The following is a 16,111-nucleotide window of genomic DNA, read 5'->3' as shown; positions in this document are numbered from 1 at the left end:
AAAGGAATTGTTAAATAATTTATGGAACAGCAACTTGATGGAAACTTATGTAATCATTATAGGTTTTCAAAGGGCATGCAGTAACAAACACCATTTATGGTGTAATGAGAAGTGGAAAAGCGTGTAACACTGTGTGTGTGGTTGTTTGTATGATACACTCTGATAAGAGAAAGGCTGGAAAGGAAAAAAAAATTTTAATGTGAACATGTTTGAACCCAATGATTATGAAAGTTTTTTTTTCCACCATCCTATATGTCTATTTAACTTTTTTTTTAATGAACAAAATCAACTCCTCTTTAGCCCTGCGGTGGCGCGTCCTTCTCTCCCAGTGTCCGTGCGGACTGGAGGACAAGGCAGAGGGGAAGTCTCAGAGAGCGGATCCATAACGAACTTGCCCTCCTTTGCAGTGTCCCCTCTGCACCCCAATCCCCTCCTTCTTTCCCTGCCCCCACCGCGGCGAAGCCGGGACGCCGGCGGAGCCCTCCCCTCCCCCAACACGCCAGGTCCGGGTGACTGCGGGTGCGCGGGGGAGGAGCGGGGCGGGCCCAGGCGTTGCTGACACGTGGGAAGCGAGGAAGCGTCGGAGGAGGAGGGGTCGGGTGTGTGGGTGGGTGTGTCCGCGAGTGGGAGAAACCAACCAGACCACCTCAGAGTCGGCGTGTTTTCGTGCTGGTTACCGGGCGGAGGAAGTACGCAGCTCTCCCCGCTCCCGGGACCCCCTCCTGGGTAGGTACTGGGAGCAAACGCCAGAGGGCTCCTCCCGCGGCCCTGCACCGCCCGCGACCACCCGCAGCCCAGCCCCTGCTCGCGCGTCACCCCACCCCGACCCCGCGCGGTGGTAGGGCCCGGCGGCGACGTCACCCATTGTTTACAAATCACCCCGAGCCGGTAGGATTCCGGCTCCCGCGGCTGCAGGCGCGCGGCGCGAGTGTCTGGCGGACTCCCGCTTCCGTGTCCGCCCCGGCCCCGACACCGGCCCGGGCCCCGCTTCAGCCTCATCCCCGCGCCCCGCTCCACCGCGACCCACCGAGTCCTGCCGGCCGCCGAACTCCGGGTGCCCGTGCGGGGGGCCATGCCGTGCCGGAGGGAGGAAGAAGAGGAAGCGGAGGGGGAGGCGGAGGAGGAGGAGGAGGAGGAGGACAGCTTCCTCCTGCTGGAGCAGTCGGTGACGCTGGGCGGCTCGGGCGAGGTGGACCTGCTGGTGGCCCAGATCGGCGAGACGCTGCAGCTGGACGCGGCGCAGGACAGTCCGGCCTCCCCGTGCGCGCCCCCGGGGCAGCCGCTGCAGCCCCCGCGGCCCCCGGCGGCCGTGCGGGCGGACAAGGCCCGGCCGCCGGCGCTGCCGCTGCTTCTGCCGCCGGCACCGGCGCCGGCTGAGCCGATGGACCCGGCGCCCCCGGGGGCCCTGCGCTGCGCCCTCGGGGACCGCGGCCGCGTGCGGGGCCGGGCTGCGCCTTACTTCGTGGCCGAGCTCGCCGCAGGCCCCAGCGCGCTGCCGGGGCCGTGCCGGAGAGGATGGCTGCGGGGCGCCGCCGCCTCCCGCCGCCTGCAGCAGCGACGATGGCCCCCAGCCGGGACGCGCGCCCGCGACGACGACCCGCACCGGCTCCTGCAGCAGCTGGTGCTCTCGGGGAACCTCATCAAGGAGGCCGTGCGGAGGCTCCAGCGAGCCGTCGCCGCCGTGGCAGCCACGAGCCCCGCGGGCGCCTCTGGGCCCGGAGGCGGCCGCAGCGGACTGGACCCTGTCGCCCTGCAGCCCTCCGGCGCCTTACACTGACCCGGGGCCCCTGGAGGAGGAAGAGGACGCCGCTGCGCAGACCCAACAGCATCCTGCCCTCCCCAACACTGAGCTGAAGCCGCCGTTGCCGTCCTGGGAGTAACCGCCCAGGCTGCGGGAGACGCGTGGGGAGAGACCTCAAAGCGAGAAGTTACCGGCCCCAGCGAGGCTGTCGGAGAACAAGAGCGTGGAGAAATACACCGGCCAGGGCGCAGACGTGCCGCGTGAGAATTTCCCTGGCCACCTCGGCGCCAAGGACCTGGGATAAACTGGGAGAACTGTGGCAGCTACTTGCATCTACTTGTACCTGACTTAACCCTTGGGGGCGTCGTGTACTTGGATTGTTTAAAGATTGGGCTCCAAGGGGCGGGTATCGCCCGGGCTTTATAACAATACTTGAAAACTAATGATACGCATACATTTTCTTTATTTTCCGGTGGAAGAGCTTAGTGGAAATGGTGCTACAACTGCTGTGCAAAGAAGTTCGGGAGGGAAGAAGAACGTCAAAGCTTGTTGGTGTGTGGGTTGCCATCACCCCTTCTTCCCACCTAATTGGTGTTTGGTCGGGGTGGGAGATGGGAGGTCCTGTTGGGGGTTGGAGGGAGGTGGAGAATTTTAAAGGTGGGTAGAGTTGGAGTTGAATGTGGACTTTTAACTGACTTGACCTTGCCACCTGTGGTTCAAGGTCACAGTTTGCTGTGTGCAAAAGGCTGTGGGGTTCCTGGGAGAGCTTAATTCACCCCTGTGACTTTTCTTTCTCTTGCTCCAAGAAGAGCCATGTGTGCTTTGCTACCTCTTGGAGTCCGTGGAGGACAAACAGAGGCAGAGAGGGACAAATGGGGGAGAGTTATTTGTGTTTTTCTGTGCTTTCCTCTTTCCAGAACAACTCCTCCTTCTCCTCCCGTGGGGCCATGCTTGGCCATGGCCATGAGCTTTCTCAGAAACAGTCATAAACAGTCTCCCCTGTCCTCCCAGCCAGACTTTCTTACTCCACCCGTTCTGCTGTCTGCATGGGATAGATGAGACCCTGGCCGTTTTTCTGCTCCGTTCTGGCCGTCTGTGGAGCTGTGGGCCTGAGCCTTTGTGTGGGTCCTCACCCTTCACAGTTTTCTCCTGTCACCAGCTCTTCTTGTGAGTGAATGAAACTGTGTTCAAAATGTGACTCTCCGAGAGGAGAACCAGCTGGCTTTACCCTTGTGAAACTTGACGGCACTTTAAGTAAAGTGCCACCCCCACACTTAAGGTAGCTAAACCAATTTTAAAAAACAGATTCAATGGCTTGTTCATCCTCCAGATGTAGCTGTTGACGTACACTTCGCACCGGAGTGTCAGAAATTGTGGTGGTCCTGATTTATAGGATTTCTTAATTAAAATGTCTGCTGAATAAATTTGGTTTTTGTTTTGGAGCGTGCTCTGGCTTTTTGGTGGTGGGGTGGAGAACACCTAGGGGCTATCTTCTTAAGGGAGAGTGGGGGGGGGTACCTGGGCAAATGGTGGGAGCCAGCTTTGCGCAGTGTAGGTAGGGCTGCCGTCCCTCATTGTTTCTGGGTTGATGTTCCACGAGATCAGAGGATTAAGTCCAGGTTTTTGAAACCTGCTAGATGGGCTTCCGTGCCCTTTGTGAAATAACATATTCCAGAAATGTTTTCCAGGCTGGAGGGCAGAGGCCAAGTGACTCGCTGTGTCTGGAGGGGGTGTAGGAGCTGATTTTCATCTGGATTTTTGTATGTGAAGAATGGGGAGGACACAGGCAAAGCCGCCCTGTTTCCTCTCTCTCACCACTGACCCAGTCTTGAGCTATGGGCCAGGAAAGGAAAAACGGTTTCATAGACATGCATTTGGTCTTGTAAATGGTTTGGTTAGAGCAGGCGGGGTTTGGATTGAATTGAAGGCTTCCTGACCTCGGTCGGGTCCATCTTCCCAGGTGTGGAACTCTTGAGTTCCTTCCTACTTGCTTCAGCCCAGAGGTCTGCCAGCCAGCCGCATTAGGTGGTGGTCGGCTTAGCAGCTCTTCCTGGCCTGCCCACCACTCACCCACGCTCGGGCCGCCGGAGAAAGCTGGTACTCTGTGACGGTTTGACTCAGCTCTGCGACTCATCAGCCATGTCATAATGAGCAAGTAAGTCACTGCTCTGTGCTTTTTCCTTTTCGTTAATAAAACAATACTACTTATAGGGTGGTTGGCAGGATTAAATTAAGATCTGGGTGTCTGAGATAACTTACATAACTACACTTTCAAAAAGTGGTAGTGTTCATTCTTGGCACCACCACTGTCCCTTCCTCCCAGGGGGGCCCTATCTGTGTCCTAAATGTGTCCCAACTTGCCCTCACTAACTTCAGCTACCATGAGCACAAGCTGTCCCCAGCCTTTGCTACTGTACCCTACAAGTCCCTCTTTCTAACTCCCAAAAGGCTGTACCCACATGGCCTTCTAAACCAGAGTGTCCCTCTGCTTTCATCATTCTGGGAGTAGTGTTCACTGGGCACACGTGTGCCAAGTACTGTTCTGGGTAATCACTCTGTCATTTCATTAGGTCATGGATTGATGGGCCATGAGGTAGGCACTGTTTTCTCCTTTTTTTTTTTTTAAGATTATTTATTTATTTATTTATTTGACAGAAATCACAAGTAGGCAGAGAGGCAGATAGAGAGAGAGGGGGAAGCAGGCTCCTTGCTGAGCAGAGAGCCGGATGTGGGCCTCGATCCCAGGACCCTGAGAACATGACCTGAGCCGAAGGCAGAGGCTTTAACCCACTGAGCCACCAAGGTGCCCTCTCCTTTTTTTTTATATAAAGATTTTATTTATTTATTTGACAGAAATCACAAGTAGGCAGAGAGGCAGGAAAGGGGGGGGGGGAGCAGGCTCCCTGCTGAGCAGATGGCCTGATGCAGGGCTTGATCCCAGGACCCTGGGATCATGACCTGAGCTGAAGGCAGGCTTTCACCCACTGAGCCACCCAGGTGCCCCTGTTTTCTCCATTTTATAGATGAGGACCCATTTTATAGATGGGGCCCAGGAGACTGAGTGACTTGCTGGAAGTCACCACCTTTTAGGTGGATGAGCTGGGATTTGAACCCAGGCATCCTGGTTCTGGGATCTCTTGTTCCTCAACCAGATTGTCCAGGATACTGTACCACCTGTATGAGACTTTCTTGACACAATTTTCTCCCATGTTGGGTTTATTAAGTTTTCTTAAGAGCATCCCACAGACCTTGACCCACTAAGTACCTTAACACAGTAGCATCCCTTTTCTCAAACTTCTCTTAAATGCCAGCCACATATGTGCAAGGTCCTGGGCCTGGGGGATCTGGGATGGGGCAGGGTTTGAGACATCCTGGAAGAATTAACCAGCAGGTTTGGGGCCAAGGCCTTCCAGTAAGGTAGTAGGAATCACATCAGAGAGGCACAGATAGCAAATGGTATATGGCTGCTGTTTGCAGAACCTCAGGTTGTCTGTAGGATGAGGGCATAGGGCTGAGATGCTGCAGTCCGCATTACTGCCGTTAACAGCACTCGGGCATGAAGGTAGGGTTGTATCTGCAGACAAGGAGAGAGGATCTCTAGGACCTGAGAAGCAAGGGAGAGAGAGGGAAAAACTGATACCTGTTAAGGGCAGGTACTGTGGGGGCTCTTTTTATAAGACGTTACTTTGCTCTTTATAATGGGGAGAGGTAGGAATTATTGGTGGTGGAGCGGGATCTGTACTCATGGCTCTTGAGCTGATCCTCTTGCCTCCTGCCTGAACCTACCACACATCTCACTGCTACTGATTCAGCCATTTGCAAAGAATGTAGAGAGCCTGGGCCTGGGCAAGTGTGTCTGTGTTGAGGCATGGCCATTTCCAAGGGGACGCACCTTGGGATCACCCATTCCTAGCACCTGGCCCAGGAATGACTATGCCTGGGCTATCCCTAGCCCTTTGGAGTGGCTGGGCACAGAACTGGGGGTGTGGGAGCCGGCAGAATTGAGGCAGCTCTCATCTTCTGAAGGAGCTGGGGCCTAGGTTTCCCTGGTAACATTCTGCAAGTCTTGAGCCCAGAAGGTCCAGAACAATAGGGAAGTGGCAAGCAGAAGCTGGTTGTTGGAGTGGGGGGATGGGGCTCGATGAGGAGTTTCATGTGGGAAGCCATAGGGACAGCAGCCTTGTGGTTCAAAAATGACTAGAAGCTGGAGAGAGAGAGCAGGGCTGGGCTAAGGATCCGGCAGTTAGAACTAAGGAGGACAGGTGGAGCCGGGGAGACGCTGGCCCTCGAGAAGCAGTACTAACACTGGCAAATGGACACAGTGCCTGCCAGGGGCCAGGGTCCGATCGAAGTACTTTATGAAGACCAACGCTTCCCAACTACGTGGCTGGAAGAAAAGTAACTAATAGAAAGGGACGGAAAGTAAGAGTAGAACTGAGGGAGGCTGAAGGGTGGACGGTAAGGGACGGTGGCCAGGTGAGTGTGTCTACGCAGGCGCGTGGGTGTGCACACACACACACACACACAGAGCTGTAGCTGTTTGCATACATCCTCTGTGGTTAAGTATATGGAGTATACTTATGGAATCAGAGTATATGGAATCAGAACGTGCTCAGTGACTTTCACTATCTTTTTTGCACCCTGAAGTTACGTTCCCTCCTCGGCACCATTAAGCCGTGTGTCTTGGATATGTGCACTGAGAGTTCTTCGCCTCCTTAGCCCCGCTGAAGCAAAGTCCTGTGCCTGGTGTGTCTGGAGAAAGCTGATTATGACTCCAGTCCGAGGAAGATTTTTGGAAAAAACTAGGAGATCAATTTTTAACCAAGTTAGGTTGTGGCATCTCATTTAGTAAGAAAAAGAAACAGGCAAAAGGCAGGCCAAAGGTAACAAGATGATAACCAGCTTGTGATTTTTTTTTTTAACCCACTCAAATCAATAAGTCAAACAAACTGCCTGAGCAGCCTATCAGTTGGGGGTTGTGAATTTTACCTCCTATGAGTCAGTTAATTGATAAGGGGCAGCGGTTAATCAACTCCTTGAGAGCAAATTGAGCTTCCATTCTATTGGAGCATTAAGTTGCAGAGAAGGATTCCTTCACACAGGAACAACACAAGCATATGTAGCAATCCTGGGCACGAAGGGTGATACACGGTGGTTCCGATGGCCAGCAGTCAGGTCCCTGGCCCACCGCGGCAGAACAGTTTGTGACATAAGGCGCTGTCAAGTGGGACAGCCACCCCTGTGGCCCCCCCAAACCCTGCCGTTCAAGGCATGCTGTGCCTTCTTGCCTCCTCAGGTGGCCTTGTCCCTTTGAGCGCCTTCCCTTCAGTTTCTCCCTCTGCATGTCCCTCCTGGAGACCAGCAAGCACAGGTCCCTCCTGGTTGAGCAGATCCGTCCCTTTGCCCAGTTTTTCCCTTTTAGCTGCTGTCCTTCCTTTTCCATCTTCTCAAACTTCTAGGAACCACAGCTCCTCACCCCAAGCACCCCACTCCCTGGGCTCTACAAGTCTGTTGAAATCTCCTTGTTTGTTTGCTCTGCAAATGTTTACTAAATGCCAGTTCCCAGGCAGCGTTACTCAATGCAGCTGTTTTGGGCAGTGGTCTCAGCATTTTTACTAGCATTAGCTCAGCGAATCCTTAAACCCCATGAGGCGGGGTCTTCATTACTACCACAATTCACAGACAAGGAACTGGAGGTGAGGTTAGGTGACATGAAGTCACCAGAAGGAGCTTTAAAGGAAAGAGCCAGAAGTGGCCACCCAGGCAGTCTGGCTCCAGAATTGACATTTGAGATGCCACAACGTACTACAGGAGGCCTATGGGTTTGGTCGTTTTTTTGTTTTTGTTTTTTTCTTCCTTTTCAAAGTGTGTCTTGTCTTTTCCTCTCTTCCCACCAAGGCCCTTATCACCTTGTGCCTGGATGTTATAACAGTCATTCAACCGATCTGGCTGATGTGGTGGGTGTTCTCCTCAACCTCAGACCGTCCCCCATGCCGAGTAGCCTGATAAACTGCCCAACATCTCCTCCTTCTCTTGTCCTCTGCCATCAAAGACTATCTAATCTCTTTGGGGAAAGAAGACATTCACATATGAGCTCCTGAGATAACCCTCTAATGACAGTAAATAAAATGAAGAGTAAGAACAAAATGAACTCTAAAGTCACTCCCTGTGACGAAATTGCATGATTTTCTCAGTACAAATTAGGAATAGGAATGGACAGGGTGGGCACGCAGACCTTCAGCCGAGCACTAAATCTGAATTAGAAGGGGATGGTTTTTCTGATGGCGGCATTAAGAGCCGTGGTCCCAGGCTATCCTCAGCACAAACCCTCCCCTTTGTAATATTCCCTGCAGCTCCTACTCTACCAGTCCTAATCCTGATCTGCATTCAAGGTTTGGGCTCAAGGGGATTGCCACCCTTTTGAGATTAAACCTCTTCTATACTGAATGTTCCCTTCCTGTGAACTTGCCTTAGCACTTACCTAAACAACAGGGTCGTAAGCTCAAGCAACTGATCTTCAGAGGAAACAGGTTTATGCTTTTCTTTTTAAAAAATTTTTTATTGGGGCACCTGGGTGACTCAGTGGGTTAGAGCCTCCACCTTCGGCTCAGGTCATGATCTTGGGGTCCTGGGATCGAGCCCCGCGTCGGGTTTTCTGCTCAGCGGTGATCTTGCTTCCCTTCCTCTGTCTCTACCTGCCTCTCTGCCTACTTGTGATCTCTGTCAAATAAATAAATAAAATCTTTAAAAAATTTTTTTTTATTATTTGAGAGAGACTGAATACAAGTAGGGGGAGCGGCAGGCAGAGGGAGAAGCAGACCCACTGCTGAGCAGGGAGCCTGACGCGGGGCTCAATCCCAGGACCCTGGTATCATGACCTGAGGGGAAAGCAGACGCTTAACTGACAGAGACACCCAGACACCCAGGTTTATGCCTTTTAAGAAACAGATTGAAGAAGTTTTTAAAAAGCAGGGTTTTCCACAGAAAACAAAGTATTGGCCTTCATGCAATAGCTTCCAGAATTGATGTTTTATTATTTGAATGTTTACTATTTGCTTCCCTTATATTATCTAGTTGAACACTCACATGATTTTTCCAGGTAGGCTCCATTCCTACCCCATGTTGCAGATGAGTTCATTGAACTCATGGAGATTAAGGACCCTGCCCCAAATCCCACAGTTGCCTGTGTGGAGGCAGAGGAGGGCCGCCTGCAGAGCCCATGCCTGTCTCTCTCCTGCTTCTGGGAAACTGTAAAGGGCAGGTCACTTGTTCTCCCTTCAGTTATGGATGGAAGACTAGAAGGACGTGCTGTGTGGGACAGGTCTTGACCCTTTGCCTGGACCAGCCTGCACGGTGTTCCGACGAGGGCACTTCTGAGTGGAAACCTCTCTGGGCTTCCATGCCTAAATGAGGCAATAGCACTAGACCGCCTAAGGCTTAGCTCTCCCTGAGCTGACATTCTGTTATTACTGAGCATTGGGGGAAGAGGGGGGAGCTAATTGAGTGAGTTAGTAATTTGGTTGCCAGGGTAACTCTTTCCTGATTGGAAGGAAGGGATCACAGGGTTCAACACAGACTTTGCTGGATAGGAAAGTGGTGTCTGATCTTCGTTCCATGTCTCTGCTTATGAGCTGAAAAAGGAAGGGTGAAAATTGAATCCAAATATTGTAGCATTTGCACCTAATTGAGAACGAAATTTTGGGGCGGCAGACTCTACAGTCCTCCGTGAGATGGGCCATTCTTTTCCTCATGGTGCTTGTCATTTGCCACTTTCTGTGTTTTAATTTATTTTGTATTTTTTTCATTCACTTTAGAGTTTGGTCTTTTAGTTCATCCAGGCCATTTTCTGTGGCCAGCTAGCTGTCTTCATAGGATCCTGAACGTTTTGTAAGAAAATGGTTGTAGCCCATACCCGGCTTTCCCTAGTTCAGCCTAGGAATCTGGGGTAGGGTTTTTGGGTTCTGGGGGCAGGGTCGCCATGTTGGACAACAGGGGTGTCATTCACGTCTGGAGTTGTGCAGTGAACAGTACTGGACTGTGTGTGATGGTATTAGGCTCCTGGAGATAGGCCTGAGCTGGGAGCCCAGAGACCTGGGTTCTAGATTCTCATAGGCCTTTGACTTCATAAGTGACTTCAGTAGGTCACTCTACCCTGTTCCTTTTGGGACTATTTTTCCACTTATAAAATGGTCTAATAACTTAAAATCACTGTGTGAACCTTGACTTATTCCAAAAGAGGATTTGGGGGTGGCTAGTAAGAGCTGCGGGATTTTTAAAAAGAGGGACACTTAGGGCTATAGGGTATTTAAAGTGCGTGATAGTAGGCATTTGTTTTCTCCAGTCTTCCTTTTTTATGGAGGGAGTAGTACTATGTGAACCCCATGGTTGAGTCTAGCCTTAACAGGTCATTACAAACCAGCACAGTTTGTGCAAGGGGCATTGAATCATGGGCCAGTTCAGCCCTGGATTGCTCCTAACCCTTTGACGTCCAGGAAATCCCATCCCCACTAAAGTAGTGGGGCCAAGGAGCTCAGGGCTACTGCAGTGCCAGGGGCAGCCAGCACCTGACCACTTTCCTCCTGCTCAGTGCCCAGAGGTGGCAGCCACCTGCAGGGCTGGAGCACCCCCCCCCCCCACCCATTTGTGTGAGAGCCTCTGTAATCAGCCTTCCCTTACTGAGCAGCACTGGACAAGCCTCCCACACTTCCTGGACAGGTGGGAAACAGCTGGCTTGGGGTGCTCAGGAGGGACTTCTCACAGGCCATTAGGGGTGGTGAGTGTATTTGAGAGAATGGGGAGGTACGGACACCAGGCACAGAGTCCGAAAGGGTGTTAGAAAATTAAGACTGTATCCTACAGCAGTCAATCCAGAAAGCATTGTTAGGACCATGGATGGCGTGCTCCTCTTTCATGAGAAACTGAGGACCCAGTCGTCTGGTTGCCAAGGGGCAGTGCTGGGAAGGAAGGAGTAGGGACGAGACTGTTCATCTCCAGTACATGCCAGTTGCCGAGAACCTTTTCCTCATCTCACTTCTCTGTTGCACGGATGAGGAAACCAGAGACCACAGAAGTTGAGCAACTTGTCCAAAGACCCCATTTAATAAGTAGCCTCAAACCCTGGGTAATCTGTTGCCTAGTGTGGCTCCTTCCAGGAGGGCACAGACTGAAGTAACTCAGGGAGGGAGAGACAGAGACGGGTTGTTAGGTCAGCGCTTAGGAGAGAATGGCAGCAAACATGCCAAGGGCAAAGAGAGGAGTCCTTTCAGACACTGCCAGCTAGCCTTCCCACTGTGGGTTTGTATCGTGATCGGCCCCTAACCAAGAGCTGCCCCAGCCTTAAGAACTGCCTTGTGAAACAAGTCCACTTCAGTGACCACAGGAGGGGGGACAAAAAAGGTGAAGAGCCTCCCAGTCTGCCGTGATGGCCTGATCTGATGTCCTCTGCTGATACAGTCAGAGGCAGCTTCATAAAACATATCCATCATGGACTAGTAATCCAAAAGGATCTAAGGTTTTAGTGAATGGGATTGGTCCCAAACCTGACCTCACTTTCATTTAATTTCCTGCCAGCACCAATACACACCCAGCCACACAGACCCTGCTTAACTAGTGAGCTGCTCAGACACAAAGGCGCTCTAATTACCATCCCCAAGGCAGGCTGACAAGGATTCCAAGTGTTTTTAGGTTTATGGATTAGAGAAATGTGTTTTGTGCATCTTTCCCACCCGAGGCAAAAATAAGATAAAACCAACCAAACAAAACAAAAACCCTAACAAAAACCTCAATGCATTTATTAAAAACAAGTATTTCAGTTAAGTTAAAATCCTACAATCAGGACAGCCACAATTCCTGACACTCCGGTGCGAAGTGTAGATACCTCAACAGCCACATCTGGACGATGAACAAGCCATTGAATTGTTTAAAACTAAAACACCAACGACACGGTTTTCGATCCCTCAGAGTAAGCGAACAGTATGTTAAAAACACTTCACCACGCTTCACAATGGCAAAGCCTGCAGCTTCTCCGTTTGGAGGGTCACATTTTCTACTCGGTTTCCTTCACTTACAAAGGCGAGCTGGCATGGCTGGGGGAGGGGCAGAGGGAGGAAATCAACTCCGTCTATCCACGGAATTGCAGCTGTTATTGCAAATGGCCCCGGAGAGTCCATTATAAGCTGCTGTGAGAGGCTGTGTCCCTGGAGTGCCCGTCACGTGGCGTCTCCCCAACCCCCAGCCCGGGCCCCCAGGAGCGCCAGCGCCACCCGCCTGGAGTAGGACAGCAGAGCCGAGGGGCGGGGGAGTGCCGGGACCCGAGGTAAGACTGGGCCGTTTCTATGAAAGCCCAGGGCGGGGTCGCCTCGGAAGGCACCGGCGCCCGGCATGTCCCCGCCTCCCCACACCCGCGGTGGCCGCGGTGCGCGTGTCCTTAAGAGACTCCAGCACTTGCAGAACACCCAGCACTTCTCCCGAGTACAGGCACAACCCGGCAACTCTTGTGCACTACTAGAGCCCCGGAACCCTGTGGGCGCGGAGGAAACGGTGACCTTGAACCCAAGGAGAAGGGGGCCGGCTGCGCAAACACTTGAGAGAGGAAGGAGGGTTCTCTCTGAGCCTCACCTTACCCTTCCGCAGCACCGCCCGCCCCCGCCTCCCATCCCCACCGCGCGGGGGCCCTTCCCCCGCCGCTCTGAGAACAGCAGCCAGCTGCAAAGTGGAGACAGAACACGCGTTACTCCTATCCAACTCCCCAAATGGTCCTTTCTTGGTACCGCGTGTTTTGTATTAAGAACCAGCACCCACAAGACGCGAGATGGGTTTTTTAGAGTCGTAAATTTTCAAGTCTGGCAGTTTGAGGTTCTCCCTGAAATGATGGTCTACTCCTGTTTCCCTCCCTCCCCCCAGTGGATCAGGAACCAGCCCTGAAAAGGTAAAGCAAGTAACTGGGATCGTCCTCGTCCTTTGGGCGCTCGGCGATCCTGAGGCGCGTGGAGTGTGGCCACATGGTCGCCGGGCTGGAGGGCCCCGAGAGGTTGCGTGGAACCGCACGCTACGCCGCTGGGACTCGTCACGCCAAATAAGGAGCACTACTGAATGTGAGCTTGGGGTGCGTTCTGTAATCCGCCTCAAAGAGGGCCAAGTCCTTCGGTTTTTCAAACGCATCGGGGTCCCCCATTAGTTCCCCACGAAAATATTCGCGGTTTTTCCTTTCCCCGTCTGCATTAGCTTATTTTCCCGCTTCCAAAAACGCGAGTTCACCCGTAGGAGTAGGGATGCAGCCCTCTGGGGAATGCCTTGCCCTCCAGGCAGAGGCTGGCGCTGTGGCCACTCCCAGGGTGTTAGCTGCCAGGGACAAGAACGCCGTCGCCAGTTCTGAGCTGCGCCCTCCTCCCGCTCGCTCCCGGGTCGCTGCAAGCCGCGCGAGGGCTGCGGGGCGAAGGGGGCTCATGCACTGGGGCCGAGAGAGGCCCGGTGAGCGGGTGCTGGGGAAGCTTTGCGTTTAACTGCATCCGTCTCGAATGAAGCCTCCGCACCGCCTCCTTGATGAGGTTCCCCGAGAGCACCAGCTGCTGCAGGAGCCGGTGCGGGTCGTCGTCGCTGGTGCGGGATTCGGGCTGGGGCCCGCGTCGTTGCTGCAGGCGGCGGGAGGCGGCGGCGCCCCGCAGCCAACCTCGGCGGCATGGGCCCGACAGCGGCTGCGGGTCGCCCGGCTTGTCCGCTCCCGAAGGCCCGTCAAGGCCGGGCTGAGGAGCCAGTGCGGACAGCGCGCTGGGGCCTGCGGCGAGCTCGGCCACGAAGTAGGGCGCAGCCCGGCCCCGCACGCGGCCGCGGTCCCCGAGGGCGCAGCGCAGGGCCCCCAGGGGCGCCGAGCCCACCGGCTCGGCCGGCGCCGGCGGCAGAAGCAGCGGCAGCGCCGGCGGCCGGGCCTTGTCCGCCCGCACGGCCGCCGGGGGCCGCGGGGGCTGCAGCGGCTGCCCCGGGGGCGCGCACGGGGAGGCCGGGCTGTCCTGCGCCGCGTCCAGCTGCAGCGTCTCGCCGATCTGGGCCACCAGCAGGTCCACCTCGCCCGAGCCGCCCAGCGTCACCGACTGCTCCAGCAGGAGGAAGCTGTCCTCCTCCTCCTCCTCCGCCTCCCCCTCCGCTTCCTCGCCGGCTTCCTCTTCTTCCTCCCTCCGGCACGGCATGGCCCCCCGCCCGGGCACCCGGAGTTCGGCGGCCGGCAGGACTCGGTGGGTCGCGGCGGAGCGGGGCGCGGGGATGAGGCCGAAGCGGGGCCCGGGCCGGGCCTGGGGCCGGGGCGGACGCGGAAGCGGGAGTCCGCCAGACACTCGCGCCGCGCGCCTGCAGCCGCGGGAGCCGGAATCCTACCGGCTCGGGTTGATTTGTAAACAATGGGTGACGTCGCCGCCGGGCCCTACCACCGCGCCGGGCCGGGGGTGCGCCGTACCGTTGGGGGGCGGGGCGCCCGCTCGGCCCGCGTGCAGGGGGAAGCCTAGCTGCTTCTGAGCTCGCCAACCCGGAACGGTGTGTGCGGGAGGCGCTGGGGTGCGGATGCTCGCTCTGTCAGCCGGGCGTGGGCGGCATTTCCCGGAAAGGAACACCGGCGTGGACTTAGTTGGTTTCTTCCACACACTAGCACCGACGCTTACACCCACACACGCCCCTCCTCTACGCGCGTCAACTCGTCTGGTTTTGGCATTTGCGCGTTAGAGGTGCGGGTGCCAGCGTCTGGGAAGTGCTGACCCGGCGAATGAGGCGAGGATGGAGATCTCAGTCTCGGGATCTGTCTGGAGATTAGGGAAACGAGGCCGACAGGGATGAAAAGGAAGACGGGGCCCTAGCGGTTCGATGGCAGTGGGGGCGGGGACGGGGGAGCCGTGGCAGAGTTAGAATTGGGAAGAAAGGCCTGAGTGTTTCTTGACCGGGAGCTTGGGTACTAGCGGGCCTGGACCGGGGCTGGCATTCCTGGAGAGAGGAGGTCGTCGGTCTAGGGCGGGGGTGTGAAGTGAGCTACAAAGTTCTTTTAAAGAATGCCTCAGCTCAGCAGGGGAGTATCCTCTTTGGGGGGCGGGGGAAGCGGGAGGGGAAAATGAACTATTTGGATGATAATGGAGATGTGGATGAGTTTAACCCTTCAAGAGACTGTGGTTGGCTTAATGATTAACCAAGACTTTCTTTTTTTTTTTTTTTAAAAAGGAGGAGGGATGGAAAAATGATCCTTTACTGTGTTGTTGCCTGGAGATGTTAGACCTTTATTCAAAATCCCAAATCCCTCAGGCCTAATTTCCAAACTCTAAGCTTGTAGGTAGACTTTTGGTGGTCCAGTCCTTAGGAGCCAACCAGGGGAGATAATATTATTAGGGTGAGAGAAATATTCAAAACCAGATTATGGTGATGGTTGAATAACTAGTAAATTTACTAAAAATCATTGAACGTTCTCTTAAACTAAGTGAGTTTCATATGTAAAGTATGTCAATAAAGCTGTTTTAAAAATTAGCCACAGGGGCACCTGGGTGGCTCAGTGGGTTAAGCCTCTGACTTCCGCTCAGGTCATGATCTCAGGGTCTTGGGATGGAGTCCCACATAGGGCTCTCTGCTCTGCGGGGAGCCTGCTTCCTCCTCTCTCTCCGTCTGCCTCTCTGCCTACTTGTGATCTCTGTCTATCAAATAAGTAAATAAAATCTTAAAAAAAAAAAATTAGCCATGGGACGCCTGGGTGGCTCAGTTGGTTAAGCAGCTGCCTTCGGCTCAGGTCATGATCCCAGCGTTCTGGGATCGAGTCCCCCATCGGGCTCCTTGCTCAGCGGGGAGCCTGCTTCTCCCTCTGCCTCTGCCTGCCATTCTGTCTGCCTGTGCGCGCTCTCTCTCCCTCTCTCTCTCTGACAAATAAATAAATAAAATCTTTGAAAAAAAAATTAGCCACAATACATGGACACACAAATACAGAAGCCAGGCAGTAGGGAGCTGCTTAAAATACTGAGCAGGACAGTAATCTAATTCAGAAACAGTGCCAGGGGAACTCTGGGGTCCAGATGAAGAGATGCCCACTTTGGTGGGCAGTTCCAAGATGCGTAATAACAGGAGCAAACCTTAATGAAGGAATGGCGTGGAGGGAATAGGTGGGCAGGTTTTTTTTTTTTTTTTAAGATTTTATTTATTTGACAGAGATCACAAGTAGGCAGAGAGAGAGAGTGAGGAAACAGGCTCACCGCTGAGCAGGAGCCCAATGTACAGCTCCATCCCAGGACCCTGGGATCACAACCTGAGCCGAAGGTGGAGGCTTTTTAACCCATTGAGCCACCCAGGTGCCCTGGAAATCTGGACGTCTACAGGGTGTCATAAAATTCATTACTTCTTTTTAGTAGCTGCCTG

At 54.1% G+C, this 16,111-nt stretch overlaps 2 protein-coding genes across 2 annotated transcripts; one reads left to right on the top strand and one right to left on the bottom strand.

Annotated features, from left to right (window-relative positions):
• The first annotated feature begins 669 nt into the window (after window positions 1–669).
• On the top strand, window positions 670–3,183 carry FRAT2 (FRAT regulator of WNT signaling pathway 2). Its single transcript, XM_047703342.1, has one exon. The coding sequence runs from the start codon at window positions 1,073–1,075 to the stop codon at window positions 1,775–1,777; it is 705 nt and encodes a 234-aa protein (XP_047559298.1). The 5' UTR covers window positions 670–1,072; the 3' UTR covers window positions 1,778–3,183.
• An 8,325-nt stretch (window positions 3,184–11,508) lies between these two features.
• On the bottom strand, window positions 11,509–14,351 carry FRAT1 (FRAT regulator of WNT signaling pathway 1). The gene has a single exon (XM_047703400.1). It carries the CDS (start codon window positions 13,921–13,923, stop codon window positions 13,078–13,080), a length of 846 nt encoding a protein of 281 aa, XP_047559356.1. The 5' UTR covers window positions 13,924–14,351; the 3' UTR covers window positions 11,509–13,077.
• Window positions 14,352–16,111: the final 1,760 nt, after the last annotated feature.

The sequence above is a fragment of the Lutra lutra genome, chromosome 14 (genome assembly GCF_902655055.1).
Source record: "Lutra lutra chromosome 14, mLutLut1.2, whole genome shotgun sequence".
NCBI lineage: Eukaryota > Metazoa > Chordata > Mammalia > Carnivora > Mustelidae > Lutra > Lutra lutra.
Note: the sequence above shows the minus strand (reverse complement) of the source record. Positions and strands in the feature narration are given on the sequence as shown.